At 43.2% G+C, this 22,905-nt stretch overlaps 1 protein-coding gene across 2 annotated transcripts in view; it reads left to right on the top strand.

Moving 5' to 3' along the window:
• BRINP1 (BMP/retinoic acid inducible neural specific 1) overlaps positions 1–22,905 on the top strand; it is a 754,539-nt gene that overhangs the window by 538,587 nt on the left and 193,047 nt on the right. For both annotated transcript variants that reach the window (XM_063432378.1, XM_063432377.1), the window contains one exon: positions 9,253–9,489. In XM_063432378.1, the coding sequence (XP_063288448.1) occupies positions 9,253–9,489 (237 nt within the window). The remainder of the gene's footprint in view (positions 1–9,252; positions 9,490–22,905) is intronic.

Here is a 22,905-nt window from a genome sequence, read left to right as displayed (position 1 = left end):
ATTATTTTTCTATTAATGAGATCCTGCAAGTAATGATATGGATAATTGACTAGGCACTAGGCAACATCGAAAGAAAATTGTTTCACGTTTTCTTCTGGCTCCCTGTTCTGCCCTGCCCTAGTTCAAGGTATGTGCATCTGGGGTGGGGTGACTGTAGCTGGAGTTTTTGCACAGGTTACCAACTTCAGGCTACAGATCACAACATCATTAAACTATACACTAGCGTTGGACGGGCATCGTCTGCACGGTCGAGGAAGTCCTTGGAATCATGTCACGTTCCTTATGTCTGGCTGTGATTGTTTCTGGCCCCAGATGTACTGGGCAGACGTACTGGGGTACCCCTGTAGTCTGTTTGTGGTATAAGTATATTTTATCTACCCATTACCCATTATCCATTAACCCATCCAGTCCCAGGTTGCACTGTGTTCTATGGCTGCTTTTGAGACAACTTGCGGAAAGAGGCCACCCAAAGAACCCTCCTAGGTGTGTTTGGCCTTCTCAGTCATATCCTGATGACCCTATTCCTGCTTACCTACCCATGATCCCGATTTTGCATACTTGCTTTTATGTTCACTCTGTGAACAATGAGAGGATTATAAGGATCAAATGGTCAATAGGCTTGATTATAATACAAGATCATTTTTCTCTGAAAGAGTTCAACTTGCATTTCATTAAACATATGAAATGTTGTTTTTTTGGTTGGAGACTTTTGATATCCAGTTTGAACTATGTCTAATGCCACTGCCATGCAGGGGCAAATTGTTATCTTGTGTTTTACTTGTGTAATGTATAAGTGTTTCTCTAAACTGTTACTATTTGTGTGAATAGTGGAAAAGTACCTAATTGCATGTTTGTGCTAAGTGCACGACCCAGACTGTCAGTATTGCAAACTCTATATGGAGATGATGCTATCACTTCTGATGTTAACAGACCCTCATAATTGGTTGATATTGCCTTTGATGTATACACCCCTAGACAAATTGTGTTTTATATATACGATGTACTGCATTAAAAAACCTTTGAATACTTATTTGATACTGCATCTGAATGGTGTGATTATTTGAGTATTCCCAGCAGCTGATTACAGAGATAAAGAAAAACAGAAATATATTCTTTGTTATTGCATTATGCCATGGCAGCGTAAGGGTTTACAGACCCTGTGGGGATTTTCAGCCTAATGCACACACTATCAGTCAACCTATAGCATCACCCCTCCCCCACACACAGCCACCATGTCCCACAACCCCACTCCCCCACATGTCACATCACACCCTCCCCCCCACACACACACTAAGTCACAATGCCACTACACCCCTTTATCCCCACACACAATCACCCTATGTCACAGTCAACCCCCTCCCCCACACAGTCAACCCCCTCCCCCAGTCACCAAGTCACATCACCCCCATCCCCACACTCAGTCACCCTGCCACATTACTCTCTCCCACACACATTACCATGTCACATCAACCCTGTATCCCTACACAGTCATGCACCCTTTAACATCATCCCTTCTCCCAAAAACACCCAGTCCAAATGTCGCATAACACACTCAGTCTAATTGTAGAATTACCTCCTTCCCCGCGCACAGTCACTATGTAATACCATCCCCCTTCCCCAATACACACTGTCATCCTGTCAGAGTACCCCTCTCCTCACCACACACACTTAGCCACCTTGTCACATTGTCACAGTCACCCCCTACCCACACACACACACTCAGTCAATCTGTAGCATAACCCCCTCCCCCACACACAGTCACTATGTAATACCACCCCCCTTCCCCAATACACACTGTCATCCTGTCATAGTACCCCTCCCATCACCACACACACTTAGCCACCTTGTCACATTGTCACAGTCTCCCCCTACCCACACACACACTGTCAATCTGTAGCATAACCCCCTCCCCCACACACAGTCACTATGTAATACCATCCCCTTCCCACTGTCATCCTGTCATAGTACCCCTCTCCTCACCACGCACACTTAGCCACCTTGTCACATTACCTCCTATCCCCCACACCAAGTGACACAACCCAACCCACACACTCAGCGACCATGTCACATTACCCCCTTTCCTCTACACACACGCAGTCACCCTGTCACAGTCACCCCCTTATACACACTTAGTCCCCCTGTCACAGTCACCTACCCCCTCACACACAGTTACTATGTTACATCACCCCCCTCTCTCCCTCACACTCTGTCACATCACCATTTCCCCCCTCTCCCTCACACACACTGTCAGTCATCCTGTCTTTTCCCTCCGTCTGGCTATCATCTCTATTTATAAACACAGGGCCGGCCTTAGGGGTGTGCGAGCTGTAGCAGGGGGCGCCGTGTAGCAGGGGGCGCCGTGCGGCCGCACAGCCGGCTGGGATTTAAAAAAAAAAAATATTTATTTTTTTCAAATTTGCAGCGGGGGCGGAGCTTACCGTGCGGCGGGGGCGGAGCTAAAAGCGCCGGAAAACTGCTGCAGGGGAAGCAGGAAGGAGTCCCTGCTTCCCCACCAAACAGTCACCAGGAGCTGCACTGCCTCCACAATGAACTCCACAAGTAACTGTGGGATTGTCAGGTGAGTGTGACTCTCTGCCTGTGTGTATTACTGTCTGTGTGTGTGTGTATATGACTGTCTGCCACTGTGTGTCTGTGTGTATTACTGTCTGCCTCTGTGTGTGTGTCTGTGTGTATGACTGTCTGCCTCTGTGTGTATGACTGTCTGCCTCTGTGTGTATGACTGTCTGCCTCTGTGTGTCTGTGTGTATGACTATCTGCATGTGTGTGTGTGTGTGTGTGTGTGTATGACTGTCTGCCACTGTGTGTCTGTGTGTATTACTGTCTGCCTATGTGTGTGTCTGTGTGTATGACTGCTTCTGTGTGTATGACTGCCTCTGTGTGTATGGCTGTCTGCCTCTGTGTGTATGGCTGTCTGCGTGTTTGTCTGTGTGTATGACTGTCTGCCTCTGTGTGTGTCTGTGTGTATGACTGTGTGTGTCTGTGTGTATGACTGTCTGCCTCTGTGTGTGTCTGTGTGTATTACTGTCTGTGTCTGTGTGTATGACTGACTGTCTGCCTGTGTGTGTCTGTGTGTGTGTGTGAGACTGTCTGCCTTTGTGTGTGTGTGTGTGTGTATGACTGTCTGCCTTTGTGTGTGTGTGTGTGTGTATGACTGTCTGCCTGTGTGTGTGTGTGTGGATGTCTTCCTGTGTGTGTGTGTATGGCCGTCTGACTCTGTGTGTGTGTGTGTGTGTGTGTGTATGACTGTCTGCCTGTGTGTGTGTGTGGATGTCTTCCTGTGTGTGTGTATGGCCGTCTGACTCTGTGTGTGTGTGTGTGTGTGTGTATGACTGTCTGCCTGTGTGTGTGTGTGTGGATGTCTTCCTGTGTGTGTGTATGGCCGTCTGACTCTGTGTGTGTGTGTGTGTGTGTGTCACATACAACCAATACACGCATATCACACACTGTTAATACACCCATTACAAATATCACACATAGCATACATATCACACACAGTCATCATACCTACTATCACATACACAGACAACACAAACATTACAGCATACATGGATGACGGGGGGGGGGGGCGCTGTGAAGATTTTTCGCACAGGGCGTCTAAATGCCTAAGGCCGGCCCTGTATAAACACAAATATAAAGCACTGCACTTGTTACAGGGGGATAACAGGAACAAACCGCAGAAGCCACACATAGAGATATGGACACAGGTCTTCAGGAAGTAAAAGGCCTTTATACACATACCGATCGGGTCTCAGATGAACTCCTGTTCCAAAAATATCTGAGAGACAAATACCTTGTTCACAGGACTTTTGTTAACAGCATATCCCCTCCCATACAGTATAACCCCTCCTATATTCCTCAGACCAATCAGCACACAGGATATTCAGGATCACCTTATATGGCAGACCACATGGCTTGTTGAAGACAAAGGAATTTTCTATCCACTTCCACACATGCTCAGTATACTGATGACTCATCCAACTGTTTGTAACCAGATACTAATTAGCATATGCCATGTGGAGATTTCGGCCTACTAAATTTTGACCATGCTGGATTCCCATCACACGCTTACAGCAGCAGTAGCTCCGTATCCAACAGCTCAAAAAAACATAGTAAAAGCAAAGAGAATGTTAACTGCGCTCTGGCCTAAATCCCTATGTACATTTAAACAAAATGCTCTTTAGTTTTATTCCAATGGCCATTTGAATATATAAGCTCACCTGCCATGTAAATGCAAGCCTCAAGAGGTGAGTCCTACTCTAGCCATTAGATTGGCTGATATCTCTATTTATACTCTATTGCTGAGCCTCTCAGGTAGAAATGTATCAAGTTTAATCCTGAAGTGCCTATCCACATGACATTTATTGCATACTGCATTGGATTTATATGACTATGACTACAACAAATGTTTTCCTGTCATAGAAATTGTCTTCCTTTTCTTACATATGTTACGTAGCAGAAGGTATCATATTATCTTATACTTGACCACAAGCTGGGCATGTTTGCATGGGCTTGTTTGAAATGCGAGTCTTTACATAATAAAGGATATATTTATATATATATATATATATATATATATATATATATATTTCTTTTTTTTTTTTAAAGCAACAAAAAAAAAGCTCATCACTTAAAAAAAATAAAACAAATGAAACACTTTAAAACTCAGTAGACGGGGCGGAGCTTGGTCGTAAGGGAGAGTGGACGCCATTTCTCGAAGCTCCAGTCAACTGCCTACAATTTCCCCAAAAAGCCTGATGCCGACCCACCTCTCGGCAATGAAACACCCGGTATCTGCCTCCTGGTGTCCTACCGATCAGACCCATGCCATTTTTTTCATACACCAAAGGTCTCCCGATAAAAACGCAGGCTTGCGGCCTACTACCCACCTCATGGGGCTGTGCTCAGTGCGCTACTCTGTGACTCCCACGGAGCAAGATCTCCCGCTAAGGAGTTCTACGACCCAGCTGAGTAGGTAGGTAACGAACCAGCAATAGGACGTCGCACCCAGAAACAGATGGCTGGGGCCACAGCAGACACCAGGGATATTGAATCCATGCTCCAATGGCCGCCCCAAGCTAAAAAGGCGACAGATGCCCACCATGACACCTCACTAAGCCCTAGAGAGCTGTCCACTCTTACCCCACAGACCCCAGAACCGGCAACATATGCCTCTCTAGATTTACCCCGGGAGGCGACTGACCTGGCCACAAAGCTGGATATTCAAAACTTCCTCCATGAAATTAAAGACATGCTGACAGCAGACATAGCTGTAGTAAAAATGGAGGTACAGGCTGTGACAGACCGAGTCCGAGCTAATGAAGAGGACATCATGGATCTGCGCAGGGACCTTGTAGCTACCCAGGATCAACTTACACAAGTCCAATCTTACCACCAGACGCTCAACAAGCAACTAACCTCCATGGAAGATAGATACCGGAGGAACCATATCAAGATCTGCGGCATACCAGACACAGTTCCCTCAGAGGAAATACCACACTATGAGATGCCTAGTAGCAGCGATATTGCCCTCAAATGTTGCCAGGAAATTCACACTAGATGGGGCACACCGCCTTTCGAAACCCCTACAGACCACGACAGCTGTACCACGGGATGTCATAGTCCGCTGTGCCTCACTACAGGATAAGGGACAATTTATGACTGCTGTTAGGGGTAAACCACTATACCCCTATGCAAACTCTCATCTCTCCTTTTTTCATGATCTCACCAGAGCCACACTCCAGTGGTGCAAGTCTCTTAGCATGGTGACTAGCCAGTTTAGAGGCGCGAGTTTGGCCTACAGATGGAGCCTCTCGAAAAATCTCCTGGTGACCCACCAAGGAACTGTATACAACCTTTCATCAGCTACAGAAGCTCCAGCATTTCTCAGTGCTCAAGGACTCCCCCCATTGACTGCAACTCAGCCATACAATCTGCAAACTTGGGATCCAGCCACAGTTGTCCCTTTAATTCCACGAAGTACCTCTGATACCCATCGGGGAACCTGAGAGAAATGTAGAGAATCCCCACCTGGGGCCCTATTTTTTAATAGTTACTTGTTAAAGGCCTTTCTCTACTTTCTTATGTTTATTCGCACCAGGTTTTTTTTTTTACATTATCAATGATTGGTCTCGGATCTGACAGGCCCTTATTAAGATGTACAACTTCAGTCCGCTGTACCCACCAAGATGAAACAGAATCCCTCTCTCTCCCCCCTCCACCCCCCCACGACGCCTCCTTGGTCAGGGGACATACACATGCTCCACTGAGCTTTGCTTGACATAACACTATAAAGCATAATCTCCTGACAAGCATCTACCTGTGTACACATAACCACTACCTTATCTAGACCAGCCTATAGTATTCTGGCATCCCTACTTCCATGCAGCACCCACTTGACATAACACCAAGGATTTTAGGCTAAGCTTACACACGCTCACGTTCTCCCCCCTCCTAAATAACCGACGGAGCAGCTGTTTGAATATATTCCTGCTAATACTGTCTTGTGACCTGATCATATATTGCACCTAATTATCTGCAACTATGTAAGCTTACCACCCAGTGGTATCTAGAGCCTTAACCCCTTAAGGACACATGACATGTGTGACATGTCATGATTCCCTTTTATTCCAAAAGTTTGGTCCTTAAGGGGTTAAACAATAAAGAAAAATTCCCAAACGTTAGGATTCCTGGAAGGGAGAGCGAAGGTCCAGCTTCTAACAAACACTAACAGAGGGTGTGCCCATACATAGGGATACATATCTCAAGTCCCATGGTTGAAATGATATAAAATAAAATAAAAAAGCTTTATTAGAAAAATGTTAAAACGAACCAATAGAATATAACCCGAATAAGAGCAAAAAAAGTGCTACACACACTGGGTCTAAATCTTAGATGAGGTCTATATTGTAAACCTCAGGTATAGTGAATACTTGATACAAAAAGACCATACATCTGCCTGGGAGCGTGAATATGGCAACATAAAAGTACTTGTAAAGGAAAAAGACTTGCATATATTGTAATTATAAAAATTATATATATATATATGGGAGTCTTGTGATATGGTAGTCTTGTGATACTAATTCTCTGAGATGACTACTAGCTAGTAAGAGATTCAGGGATTACTCTGCCTGGGTACTATACCGATCAGAATTAGGCAGGAGATACCCCTTGGTGTTGGACTTTATTTTGCATTTAACTTTAATCTTAATCTTACTAGCTAGTAAGAGATTTAGGGACCGTTTTGCCTGTGTAAACATTGACTAGAATCAGGCAGGTGATAGTCCTCGGTTTTGCACTTCGTTTGGAATTAATTTCCATAGCAACCAGTGACTGTCTCATATTATTTTGTTTTCTCCTTGCAATCAAGTATCTTTATTTTGATCTATTTAGCACTCGGACACTGTTATTAATTTTTATTACTTTCCTCTGTATCTATATACAGGAGTTGCTTTTTTATACTTTGTATAAGTGAAGACATTTGGCAGCCTGGACTCACAGTGGGGGATTCTTATAGCTACTTATTTAAGATACCTGTATCTCTTATATCTTCATCTACCCCATTGACATTTACCTACAGAATAATCTTAAATAGGAAGGCAATTTACACCATTGTTTTGCCTCTCTTTATATCTGGGTAACCTGTGACTGTTTATAAGGAGGGGACTTTGCTTTATTTATATATATATATATATATATATATATATATATATAATGATATACATCAGTATCCTGATGAAAGTCCACATGTTGGACTGAATCGTCGATTTTTTTATGGAAACCCAATAAAAGTAAAATTTTAAAGGAAACTTCCGTGAGTGCAGCCACACTATTTGAATATATATATATATATATATATATATATATATATATATATATATATATATATATATATATATATATATATATATATATATATATATATATATATATATATATATATATATATATATATATTTATTTCTTTTTATAATTACAATATACGCAAGTCTTTTTCCTTTACACATACTTTTATGTTGCCATATTCACACTCCCAGGCAGATGTATGGTCTTTTTGTATCAAGTATTCACTATACCTGAGGTTTACAATATAAACCTCATCTAAGATTTAGACCCAGTGTGTATAGCACTTTTTTTGCACTTATTTGGGTTATATTCTATTGGTTCGTTTTAACATTTTTCTAATAAAGATTTTTTATTTTATTTTATATCATTTCAACCATGGGACTTGAGTTATTTATCCCTATGAATGGGCACACCCTCTGTTAGTTTGGGAATTTTTTTTTTATTGTTTGTAGCTCTGGGTCAATGCCCACTTTTGTCGCCCATTTAGTCCCTCATTTGACTTCAGGGTCAGTTCTATCTTACTCTGCAGTCATTTTTCTTGTATCTAGAGCCTTGCATGTTATATCTAATTCCGCACGATATTGTTGTGAAATCTTAACCTGCTTTTGTCAAATGGTAGAATTGTAATACATGTATATTTACTTAAAAATTGTGCAGTCCCATCAACTGTCATGACACTGTCTAACTTAAATTGTTCTTGAAAGCTTGTACCTGTTGTTGTGGCAGTACATGCCTCTCTGTTACTCTCCGCACAGAAAAATAATTATATAAAAAAAAAAAAAAAACTCAGTAGACAGACACATGCCAATTCATGTTTTGTTTTAGAAAGACAACCAAACCTAGTCATAAATTATTTAGTTAATGTATCCTAGGTGATCTTCAGAACCACGTATTGTAGTTTGGTAATGTAAACATCTACAAAACTTTGTGGACTCCGTACTGGCCTGTGCTTCACACTAACAATTAGAAGCATTAAAAAATGAGAAGTACAACATGACTGTGACAATGGATCAAAAATATGCTTATTGGGTTAACAAATTGTGTGCTTTCTCAATGATAATACTGGAAGCATTCTACCATCAATGATTTATACACTAGAAAATGTTTATTATATAAATCCAAACAGTCAGTTATACAGATGAGATCTTCATCACATTTACCAGATATTTCATCAATAAGAAAATATACTGCTTGGTTTCAAATAAATGTTTTTGGTAATATTTTGAATAAATGTTGGTCATTAGGAACACAAACAAAATTGTATAACAAATAAGAACTCAGACCACATCTGTAACTTACTAAACTTATTTGTAAATGTAACAATTTTCTATAAATTTAGCTTTACATTATGTCCTGTCTAACTGCTCACTATCATGTCATTATCCCCAGGTCTACAGATCCTTGTTCCTCACTACTTGCAGGAGAAGTTTGTTCAGTCTGCTTTGAGTTACATCATGTGTAATGGGGAGGGGGAATACATATGCAGGAACAATCAATGCTCCTGCTTGTGCTTTGAATCCAACCCTGAGTGTAACTGTCCTATCACCGACATCCAGATCACGGAAAACGCACTGAATAACCAGGGCAAGGCCTGGGCACAGGCTTACAGAGACTTTGAGATCTCAGGTGAGGACTTACTTTTGGATATCACAGTTATACTACTTCATATAATAAAGATTATCTGCACTAGATTGTGTTTTTAATTTTAATTTTAATTTTACAGATTTTCTTTGTTCAATGTACGTTAAGTATATTTTGAGCACAACACTTATTTGTGATTTCAAGATGCTACTTAGACAACATGATTATTGCACAGGTGTGCCTTAGGCTGGCCACAATAAAAGGCCACTCTAAAATGTGCAGTTTTGGTTGGGTCCAGGGGGTCCAAAAAACAGTCAGTATCTGGTGTGACCACCATTTGCCTCACACAGTGCACCACATTTCATTTGCATAGACTTGATCAGGTTGTTGATTGTGGTCTGTGGAATGTTGGTCCACTCCTCTTCAATGGCTGTGCGAAGTTGCTGAATGTGGCGGGACCGCTGCCTAAACTGTGAATTGCCTTGTTTTATATGTGTGGATGTGCCCTCCTAGAATGTTTGTTTTCCTAATTCTTTTTCTGTAATTTTGACCATGAAATCCTGCAATACACCTTTTGACCGACCGAACCGTGCCGTACCACCTCGATACTTCCAATTAGAACGTTTAGTTAGAATGTTCACACCTCGCTAATGAGTGTGAAAACCGCAAGGGAACGAGTGCCGCATGCTTCCCCTGTGTGGCTGCTGGTTTGCATCACTGAACGCCCACCACGGGGAGCATTCGACTCCCGAACCAGCCTTCGTACACTGTCTTCCATCCCTGTGTCAGAGATCATCCTACCTGCTCCTAACGGAGCTATAAATCACTTGCAACTCTCAAACCTAGGAGCTACAAGGCTCATGGCTACCCAGACAAACGCTCTCTCCGACGGGTACATACCGGAGATGGGGACGCGCACCATCAGGGAGTACCTGGGGCTGTGAGTCGGTCTCACGGCCACAGGGTTCCCGCCGGCCGCATGGAAGTCCGTGCTGACCAATGGGAGAGGGGGCGCCCATTCAAACTTGGTTTGCGCCATTCCCCTGATTGGTCAGCACAAGTAAAGCGCTGATTGGCCACCACAGGGAGCGGGTGGCCAATCCGAGAAGAACAGGGTTTTCGCGACCTTACGTCTGATTAGGGGGCAAAACCCCTCTTGTTTTGGCGCAAATAGGTTTCCACCATGGGCCTCTCAATCCACAACGTTGACATCACCAAATCGCCCATACATGCAGTCTTCATTTGCCCTGTACAGTGAAAACCGTGACTCATCCATGAAGAGAACACCTCTCTAAACTGCCAGACGCCATCAAATTTGTGGCACATCGAAAAAGTGGCATTTGCCCTGTTACAAAATGCCTTTCGTAACTGTCTCTGTAAGTGACAAATTGCCCTGCTTCCCTGTATTATGGAGAAGCCTAATTGCCATCCTCCTTCCTCATAACTATGGACCGGAGGTGTATGGCCCTTTAAGAACCATCTGGGGACATATTGAGACTTTGTGGAACAAAGCCCCTTTAAGACTGTGTCCCCAGTCCCCTAAAATACTTTGTTTGTGCCCTTTTCCCACTTGGTTCAGTAAATGGGGCTTACCACACAGGCGGACCACCCAGAAGTGGAAGTGTGCAGACAATTTACCTCCCAGGCTGGGAGCCAGCTGTAGGTAAATTGCCCACCGCTGGGTGGCCGCAGTTTGTGAAAACGAACATGTGGCGGCGGCCATCTTTGTTCATTCGTATGAGGTCAGCGGTATGTGTAGTCAAATTCATAGAACTGAAATCGGCTACACATTTCAACGAACACCGCTGACCCTTACCTTCTCCTACACTAAGTTTGAAGCCGCAGAGACTAAGTCCCGTTCAACAGTTTGAACTCACTGCTATACTAAGCTAAATGAACGAACGGCCCCGTTCGTGCATTCGAATGGGACTTAGTCATTTTTCTGCCTGAAATAGACCGTAATTTTTATGAAGATTGGACATATATTTTTTAAAGTTACAGTGTATGTATAAAAAGTGTATTTTTCCTGCCTGTGACAATTACTTTAACCCATTGTGTTCAGTAATTATATCACAGGCAGAGGGGAGGATTTGTGTGTTATTGATGGGTGTGTTTTTACTGTATGTTACATGTTTATTGGTTGATCTGCAAAACCCTGTGGGCGATCCTGTATGTGTAAGACCTCCATAAAAGAAGGCCCTTTGGTGTCAATTAAAAAAAACTACTTGACCCTCTAACTTGCAGCTTCGACTCATGTTTGTAGGGGACAGCTATAATCACTACAGGGATTGCTATGCTCTTCATACTCCCTTAGCTACTGAGCTCTTGTAAGAGCTCTTGTTCCTGAACCTGCTTTGCTCTACAGAAGGAAGGGGTTCACCAACTGGAACCTGAAGCCTGGTCATAGGTCCAGGGTGGATAGCAGACGGCGAGATACCAGCCCAGCAGCGGTGGTTCGTGGAGTCTGCGGTGCTTATGGTGTTGGTGCAGTACTTATGGTGTCTATGATGCTGATGGTCCTTTGGTGAGCGCTAGGAGCACTCTTTCTACGGTCCAAATTCCAGCCAGCCTGGAGGCAACCGTAGCATGCCCACTCAAGTCTGTTACGACAACAAACTGCAGTCAGGTCCAGTCCCTGATGAGGACGACGAGCATGCAGATGGGCTTCCCTGAGACGGCTTCTGATAGTTTGTGCAAAAATGATTTGGTTATGCAAACTGATTGTTGCAGCAGCTGTCTAGTAGGCTGGTCTCAGACGATCTTGGAGATGAAGATGCTGGATGTGGAGGTCCTGGGCTGGTGTGGTTACAAGTGGTCTGCGGTTGTGAAGCTGGTTGGATGTACTGCCAAATTCTCTGAAATGCCTTTGGTGACGGCTTATGGTAGAGAAATGAACATTCAACTCACAGGCAACAGCTCAGGTGAACATTTCTGCAGTCAGCATGCCAATTGCATGCTCCCTCAAAACTTTGGACATCTGTGGCATTGTGCTGTGTGATAAAACTGCACATTATAGAGTGACCTTTTATTGTGGCCAGCCTAAGTCACACCTTTGCAATAATCATGCTGTCTAATAAGCATCTTGATATGCCACACCTGTGAGGTGGATGGATTATCTTGGCAAAAGAGAAATGCTCACTAACACAGATTTAGACAGATTTGTGAACAATATTTGAGAGAAATAGGCCTTTTGTGTACATAGAAACAAAAGTCTTGGGGGCGTGGCCGACCACGGAGCTGAATGGACGCACGCTGATTTAGCTCCTGAGGACCCGGGCTCCAATCCGCCTCAATCGGAGACTTTAATGCGACATGGGCAATAATAAAAAGCAGGGTTCGGCACAAGGACACCCGGGGAAAACCCCATCATCTAAATCGGGAGCCTTGACCCGATATTTCAAAGAAAACTTAGACCGAAGGGAGGAGACTGAGACTACAGCCCGTGAAATGGCGGACGCAGCTCCTCAGCCCAGCAGCCCTTCAGCCTCAGATCTCTCTCAAATATCCTCGGATATTACAAACGACTCTGACATCAAATCCATACTAAAAAACTTACCTTCCAAAACCGATCTGCACAGCATGAAAACGGATCTGCAAATTACGATGAGCAAACTGGAAGCCACGTTCCACACGAAAATGGAGGCGATAGGCACGGAAGTACGCAGCTCAATCTCAGTCGTAGATCTGGAGGAAGAAAGAGACATAATTCAGGCACAACTAACAAATATTACAACTTCTCTTCAATCTCATGCATTCAACATGGCGGACACCCAGAGACATGTGGATGACTTGGATAATCGAGGGAGGAGGAACAACCTGCGGGCTAAGAGGCCTCCCAAAATCCCAAGGTGAGAGTTTAGAATCTATACTATCCGAGTTATTTAACCTCATCCTTGGGGAACAAAGTGACAACACGATTCTAATAGACAGAGCCCACCGCTCATTACGCCCTAGAGGACTGTCGCCTGACACCCCCAGAGATACAATTTGCAGAATCCACTATTTCTCAATCAAAGAGAATATCATTAAATCGCTCAGGGATACCACCCAACCTCTCCTTTTCCACGGTCACCCGATACAGATATACCCGGACCTCTCTCGTTACACACTACAGGCCCGCAGAGCCCTAAAGCCTATCACGACACTCTTAAGAAACAGGAATATTAGATACCGATGGGGATTCCCTTTCGCCCTGATAGTTAACCACAAAGGCACTATGTTGACGATATCTTCAATTTTGGATGTCCCGCCGTTCCTCCAGGCACTTGAATTACCAAATACCAGTGTACTAGACTGGAATGGGCTGCAACCACAACAGGATAACTTAAGCCTTCCCCAGAGGCAAAGATGGATTACACCGGCTAAAAAGAGGAGGAATGACCAGAGGTTTTTCTCGCCTCAACGGATATCAAGACTACCTGCGGATACTGCAAGCCTCCGGAATCTACATTCTCCAGAATGAAAGAACTTTTTCTCATTATCCACCTGCCCATCTCAACCCTTTACTCCATAACTCATGCCCTAGAAATGTAAAACGGGGGGGGCGTGGCCGACTGCGGAGCCTAATGGACGCATGCTGAATTAGCTCCAAAGGACCCGGACACCAATCCACTATAATCGGAGACTAATACACGAAATGGGCAATCAGAAGAAGCAAGGTACCACTCAGGGGCATTCAGGGAGAACACCTTCCGCGAAATCGGGAACATTAACCCGATACTTTAAGGAAAATCCTGATCGCGGGGAGGAGGCCGCGGCGTCCCCTCTCGTAATGGCGGATACAGATCCGCAACCGAGCAGCCCTTCAGCCTCAGAAATATCACACATCTCCTCCGACACAGTACATGAGGCAGACATTCGTACATTGCTGAAAAACCTGCCCTCAAAACTGGATTTACAAAGTATGAAAAACGATCTACAAACCACAATGGGAAAATTGGAAGCCACGTTCCATACGAAAATGGAGGCGATAGGCACAGAGGTCCGCCAGCTGAACCTCAGAGTGGTGGATCTAGAAGAAGAAAGAGACATAATCCAAGCTCAATTAACCAATATTACAACTACAATAGACTCCCACTCTCTGCATTTCGCATCCACACAGAGGCACTTAGACGACCTTGATAATCGTGGGAGAAGGAACAACCTGCGAATCAGAGGCCTACCAGAATCTCAAGGTGAGAACATAGAGGCAATTTTAACAGAACTCTTTAACCTAATACTGGGAGAACAAAGTGACAATAGAATTTTATTAGATAGGGCCCACCTATCACTGCGTCCTAGGGGCCTTTCACCTGAAACCCCCAGAGACGCCATCTGCAGGATTCATTACTTCTCAATAAAGGAGAATATTTTAAAATCTCTAAGAGACACCTCTCAACCTCTCCTTTTTCATGGGCACCCAGTTCAGATATACCCGGACTTATCCCGGTACACCCTACAGGCACGAAGAGCCTTAAAACCAGTTACTGAACATCTCAGGAATAGAAATATTAAATACCGCTGGGGGTTCCCTTTTGCCCTGATAGTGAATCACAAGGGAAACCTGCTATCAATCTCATCTATACTGGATGTTCCCCCATTCCTTCAAGCACTAGACTTACCTATCACCAATGTCATGGATTGGAACGGGATACATCCGCAACAGGATACAGCAATTCTCCCTCAAAGACAACGATGGGTCACACCTGCCAAAAAAAGAAGAAATGATCAACGATTTGTCTCACCGCAACAGAGATCAAGGATTCCAACGGACAATGTCAACCTCCGTACCATGCAATCCCCTGAATAAGGGAGATTAAGCCCTCTGCACATCTCACACTATACTCCCAAGTCTCTTACTACTTACAGAAACAAGCCAGAAAATCACAAATTGACTCTCATTGCTCCGTATCCAGATATGGACGACAACTATCTACAGCAACCTCTCCTCTCATACCCGCAGATGTTCAGATGAAAACCTCAGTCACTTCTATCCAATATCCATCAGACAGCTCCTCAATCAACAATGAGGTTCGATTTAAACCACAAGCGCTTATCTACAATATCGAAGATACCAGTCTGGAACTTAAATTGGACTACCTAGCCTAATCCAAAAAAGTTTCACGTAACCAAGCCACTCAGATTTCACAAATGAGGACAGGTTGTATATAAAATACTGTATGTCGGAAAAACTGTTAATGTTAATCTCAATCTCGAAAAGTGATTTAATGCAATCCTAGCGAAATGTAAATATGTCGGATTTTGTGTATCAGCTGATGTATACGAGACAGGTTATGGTTAAGAGACATGTGAATTGTGAACAGTACACATGCCGGTTTCTTTTCCCCATACTCGCACTCATCTCCATACCTCCTCTTCCTTATCATCTCTCCACTGATACCATTAGTTAATTAACTCTTTCCTCCGTATAACTAAATTCTCTGTTAGATAGATCTAATCGCTAGTCTCCATAAGTTTACTCTATTGTCAAATACTAGAAGATTGGATGGTCCGGGATCCTTACCCTTGGTATTGGTACACCGATCCCCCATTCACAAACAGGCATCTATCGGTTGCGTCACGATAGATTGCCCCCACTCTCATCAACTGAGAGATTTCCCGCTGCCGGGAAAAGCAGACACCCCTTAATTCCAACCCCATAACTCATCACCCCTCTACCTCCCCCATACCCTTCCATCTCCTCCCCTCTCTCCTCCTCGTCCCCCCCTATCTAACTCCCACAATCTCCCCCTCCCCCCCTGTGCCAGGTTTTGACATAGTTCAAATTCGAGCAATAATTCAGTATTGCTGTAACATTCCTGAAATTTGTTTACCTACATACGTTAATTCCATAGGTTCAGGCGTCACTACAATTAATAGAGTGTAATCCTGACTTACAACAAAAGCAATATTACTGCAAGCATTTGTTAACCTAGGTTTTGTTCGTATATGTTCTTTTCATTTTACTTATTAGTCTTTTTAATTCTTAGTGCGCTGTGATATTTGTCTATGTATATTAACATTAGATAACCTGCTGATATTGAGATTAACTGTGTTTAACTGTGCTACATTTACTAGTGTATAATTACTATTATAGTTATCTGTAGAATAAGGTAGCCATACTCAGTTTCAGTGTTCACGATTTACATTCTCCGGTTATCACGACCGCACACAAGGAAGGTATATATAAAACCAATATACCTATATCCCCCAAAAAAGGTCCAAAAGGTCCAATTAGCCTCACTACCCAACTACTAAGACCAGTTCACAAACGATGGCATCACTTGTCATACTAACTCAAAATGCCAAAGGCCTTAACACTCCTGAAAAAAGGTCCATAGCACTATCTGACTTTCAAAGACAGAAAGCAGACATCGTTTTCATACAGGAAACACACTTGCGCAAGGGTACAAACACAAAAATACGCAACAAAGATTATCCTCAGGGATTCTATGGTCATTACTCAGAGTCTAAATCACGAGGAGTTGCGATACTGATAGGTAAACACACTCCGTTCACCTTTCAGGAGCAACTAACTGACGACTCGGGTAGGTTCTTGTTTGTAAAGGGGGTTATAGGCAGGGCCGGTGCTAGGATTTTTAGTTACACAGGCGAAGATGCATTTTGGCGCCCACAACCCTCATTAAAAAAAAAAAAATGCATCTTCACCTGTGTGTCTTTCCTCCCAAGCCACAGGCACACAGGCATCAATTTTCAGTCACACAGTCAAAGTCATACAGGTACACTGTCATACAGAGACAGAAATAATCATACAGAGACATACAGACACATACAGTCAGAGACATAGAAGCAGAGATATACATGCATACAGAGACATGCAGGCATATAAAGACATACATGCATACAGAGGCATACCGTCATACAGACACATACATACAGACAGGCATACAGAAACATACATAGAAAGACATTCAGGCACATACATACAGGCATAAAGAAACATACATACAGAGACATACAGGCATGCAGACACATACATACATACAGAGGCATACCGTCATACAGACACATACATACATACAGAAACATGCATACAAAGACATACAGGCATACAGAGACACACACATACGTACATACAGAGACATAAAGGCATACAGTTACATACATGCATACAGAGACATATATACAGACATTCAGAGACAAACATACATCCAGTTACATACATGCATACAGAGACATACAGAAACATACGTACAAGACATACAGACACATACATACATACAGAGGCATACCATCATACAGATACATTCATACAGACAGGCTTACAGAAAAATACATACTCACACACACACACAAACTCACAGACACATACTCGAACACACACATACTCACATGCACACACACACTGACAGACACACACACACACTGACAGACACACACACACTGACTGACAGACACACACACACACTGACAGACACACACACACACTGACAGACACACACACACACACATACACACAGTAATTAATTATCTAAATAACATTTAAATTTCCCACCCAGCCTCCCTACCTGGAGTGCTGGCGTGGGTCTTTCATTGGTGGTCCAGTGGGGCTGCTGGGAGGCGTGCGGCTGAAGTTGATTAGGAGGCGGCGAGGGAGCTCTCTGATCTCTCTGACCGGCTCCCTCGCAGGCTGTTTACTGATGCCGCGGGAGCCGGAATATGACGTCATATTCCGGCTCCCGCGGCATCAGCAAAAGGCGCGTGAGGGAGCCGGTCAGAGAGATCAGAGAGCTCCCTCGCCGCCTCCTAATCAACTTGTGCCGCACGCCGCTCCGCTCCGCTCCGCTCCGCTCCGGGGATCCAGGAGGTGACCAGGCAGGAGGGAGCACTTCCCTCCTGCCGGTCACTGGAATTTTGCGCCCCCAGCGCCGGTGCGCCCTAAGGCGGCCGCCTGTGCCGCCTTATGGACGCGCCGGCCCTGGTTATAGGTTCGGCCCCTTTTACATTAGCCAACCTTTATGCACCCAACAAAAAACAGAACCAATTTTAAAAAAAAATCCTTCACAAGCTATCAGACTTTCAAGAGGGTATCCTAATAATAGGAGGAGACATAAACGTTTCACTAGATGGGAAATTAGACTCCACGGCCAAATTACAACCCCACACGACACAAATTAGGAAACAAATAAACTCTACGCTATCAGAGGCACAGTTATTTGACTGCTGGAGGATGTTACATCCTACACGAAAAGACTACTCCTTTTACTCTCCTCCCACATGCACATATACTCGTATTGACTCTTTATTTCTTCAGCACAGATATCTGACTCTAGCTACAGCTGCTACATACGGTCCAATCACTTGGTCGGATCATGCACCGCTGACACTGTCACTAAAACTCCCACATCTACATCATCCCTCCACTCAATGGAAACTAAACGACCTCTTACTAAATGACACAGATAACATAACACATATCACAAAGGCTGCCAGTGCTTACTTCGAGGAGAACACACGGCCTGACATAACCCCACCAATCACATGGGAAGCCCATAAAGCTGTAATGAGAGGGGAACTTATCAAAATTGCATCCGCAACCAAACGTTCTAGAGAACAAAGAATTGCCCAATTGACAAGAGAACTAAAATCTTTAGAATCTACACACCAAGATAACAACTCTTCCCTCGACACATATAAATTGATCAGTTCAAAAAGATCAGAACTCACGACTACACTGCAACTACACGCTAAACGCAAATTGTCCCTAACAAAACATCTTTATTACGAAAAGGGAGGGAAAGCAGGTAAATTACTCACACAATCAATGAAACCAGCCAAACAATCTACTTTTATCCCCGAAATTAAAATGGATTCAGGGACACTGACTAAAAACATGCCAGATATAATGGGCGAATTTCAAAAATTCTACTCCAATCTTTACAACATATCCAAGGTCCAACCGTCCAGAGAGGAAATTCTTGCGTACTTAACCCCTAGAATCAAGAGAACAATCCCATCTAACGAGGTTTCCTTTCTGGACGAACCCATCACACCCGAAGAATTTACCAATGTGGTCAAATCGCTACCCATAGGCAAGAGCCCAGGCCCGGATGGGTACACAGGGAAATATTATAAAACGTTTACCTCAATACTAGCACGCCCCTTTGCAGAGGCATTTAACACCCGAAACCTATCTCATCAAATACCTAAAGCATCACTGGAAGCCACAATCACTCTCATCCCGAAACCGGGCAAAGATCCAACAGTATGTGGCAATTACAGACCAATTTCCCTAATAAACATTGATCTAAAAATACTAACTAAGATTATGGCGACCAGACTCAAAGTATTCCTTCCGACCCTGATCCACCAGGATCAAGCAGGTTTTGTCCCTGGCAGGGAAGCAAAAAATAACACAATGAAAATAATTAATTTAATTCATTGGGCCCATACCCACAATATACACAGCTCAATACTTGCAATAGACGCAGAAAAGGCCTTTGATAGGGTCAACTGGTCTTTACTTACCCACACAATGCTTGCTCTGGGTTTTGGGCCACGTTGGATGGAGTGGATAGCAGCAATATACTCCAAGCCTACGGCGCACATACGTATAAATGGTCAACTCTCACAACCGGTCCCAATAACAAATGGGACAAGACAGGGTTGCCCACTGTCACCCCTCCTTTTCATACTCATCCTTGAACCATTTCTTCAAGGAATAAGAGACAATCCAAAGATCAAAGGCCTCAAAGTAGATAATCAGGAATACAAAGTCATGGCATTTGCAGATGACCTCCTCTTCACAATCTCTAACCCACTTTCCACAATTCCAAACATCATATCCGAAATGGAGCTTTATGGGAAACTATCCAATTTCCAAGCAAATATCACAAAATGCGACCTTATGCCTCTACACTCCACTAAATTCCTAAAGAACCAACTAAAGACAAGGTTTAAATTTACCTGGCAACATACCTCAATCAAATATCTGGGGGTCCACATTCCACACAAACTAAAGCTCATATATGACTTAAACTTCCACAAACTACTTACAGAAATCAATCTTGACTTACAGAAATGGCACAAACCCTGCTTCGGATGGTTCAGTAGAATTAACATCATTAAGATGAACGTCCTCCCTCGCCTACTTTACACTCTCCAAACTCTCCCAATTCAATTGCATTCTAGTTTCTTCTCTAAACTTAGATCAACCTTCACAAACTTTATCTGGTCACATTCTCAACCGAGAATAGCCTACGAGACTCTGATCAAAAATAGAAATAATGGAGGTCTAAACTTCCCAGACCTAGATACATACCACAAAGCAATCCATCTTAGTAGAATATATGAATGGACTAAAGCTGGAGCGATCCAGCACTGGGTTCAGATAGAAAACAAATTCTCAGCTACACCCCTGATGGTTCTCCCATGGTTACCCAAACAACCTCCACACACTCCTCTCCTCTCCGATCCTCACCCGACCATCAAAACCACTATTCAGATCTGGCATAAACTAATAAACACTACTATGATTTCCCCCTGCCCCTCTCCTCTTTATCCGCTAACAAACAATCCGAAATTTCAAGGAGGTCAATCAGGGACGACTTACGCTAATTACCACAAGGGCAACATACTTCTGCTCCGTGACATGATCACAAATAATAAATTGAGAACAATACAACAAATTTTCCCTAACAGACGACCAACAGGAAACCAAATACTTCAATACACGCAACTTAAAAATTTTATAGACTCTCAAAACCTGTTACCGGATGGTAACCGCCCCTTGACAGACTTTGAAAACATATGTACAAATCATAAACCCCAAAAGAAAATTTTATCTACCTTATACCAGGTGATTAAAAATTCAAGACCTCTTGAATTCCCAAAATTCACACAAAAATGGTCGCAGGAATTACAAATAAATTTCTCACATAAACAATGGCAAGCCATATTCACATCTACACATAGAGCATCAATCTCTCTAACGGTCCAAGAAAGTAATTACAAGCGAATATCACGCTGGCACTACACTCCAGCTAAAATCCAACATATACATAATACAGAAAGCGACAAATGTTGGAGATGCAACATCAACACTGCAGATCATACCCACATTTGGTGGCAGTGCCCACTTGTCACTAAATATTGGAAAATAATTCACACGATCACCCAAATGATCCTGGGCAAAAAATTCCCTCTAGAGCCTTTACACTTTATTTTTCTAGAACCACCCAATATTCTGAAATTAAACAAAATGCATTGCACTCTCTTTCAACACTTAGCTATGGCGGCGGCTCAACTAATCCCCATATACTGGAAAACACCGCAAGTCCCCTCCACAAGAGAGTGGATCACGAGAGTGGAAAGCACTAAACAAATGGAAGCGATAACATTCGCCAAGTCAAAGGATTACACTAAGTTCACCAATATTTGGAAACCTTGGACACAATTCATGGAAACCACAACCACTCACTAAACCCTTCATTCCCCCCCCTCCCCCACTCCCATCCCTTCCTCTCCTACCATTCCAATCCCACCACTATTTTTCCACCCACACAAATTCCTCTCATTGAGGTTAGTAGAACCTTCTATTACAAGGTCGCAACAGAACCTTAAACCGTATGACTATCTTTGAAGCAGACCCACGAATTTATATTTCATGTTAAACTTTTTTTTATGATTCTTTGTATAACTAATCTACCTTTCTTGAATCAATGTACAATTGTAATGTTTTATTGTTACATTTGCTACATATGTTTTCAAATTTATTTCCAGTCACATTTTGACCTTATGTACCAATTGCATGTCGATGTTGTAAAACTATATGCACATAAAAAGAATAAAAATTTGAAATTAAAAAAAAAAAAAAAAGAAATGTAAAACGGCCGGCCAGAGGACACTTGAAACTCTCTTGCCATACATTAATTAGAAGAAGATGATGAACCCTCCACCCCGACCCACATCCCTTTACTCCTACTCCAAACGAACAATCAGCAGTAGTTAACCGCCATCTCCTAGATCTTATTTTATTCCAGCTGACTCTGTCTCACAAGCAGGACTCCGACTATCCAAATGCGACACAAGGCTAAAATTTTGCTCAGAAAACTCAACCCGGCTCGAGAAAACTCTTCTTCATCACGTTAGCTGTCCAGAATAATTCTCAAGCAGGTTGTATTGGTTGTTTCAAGTGATTTATTGGGAGACAGACTTTGACCTCAATCAGGACTCAGCTGGTATTAACACAATGGCTAATTTGGGATAATCTTTGTTTATTCTTTGTTTAATGTATAGTCTGGGAATTTTACTGGAATTAATCTGATATAACTAAATTTATTTTAATTTAATGTAATGCTACTTATTACTGTATATCTGCTAAAGGATATGATTATTACTCCCTCCCTCTCCCCTCCCACTCCTTCGTACCTCAAGTCCTATGTTGTCCACCTTCCACTCTATCTCCTCTCCCCTTTCCCTCCCTCTCTCGTCTCAGCCACACCTACTTACCCTCCCCCCATC

Source organism: Pelobates fuscus, chromosome 9 (genome assembly GCF_036172605.1).
Source record: "Pelobates fuscus isolate aPelFus1 chromosome 9, aPelFus1.pri, whole genome shotgun sequence".
In the NCBI taxonomy this organism is placed as follows: Eukaryota; Metazoa; Chordata; class Amphibia; order Anura; family Pelobatidae; genus Pelobates; species Pelobates fuscus.
This window is presented reverse-complemented; position numbering and strand designations above follow the sequence as displayed.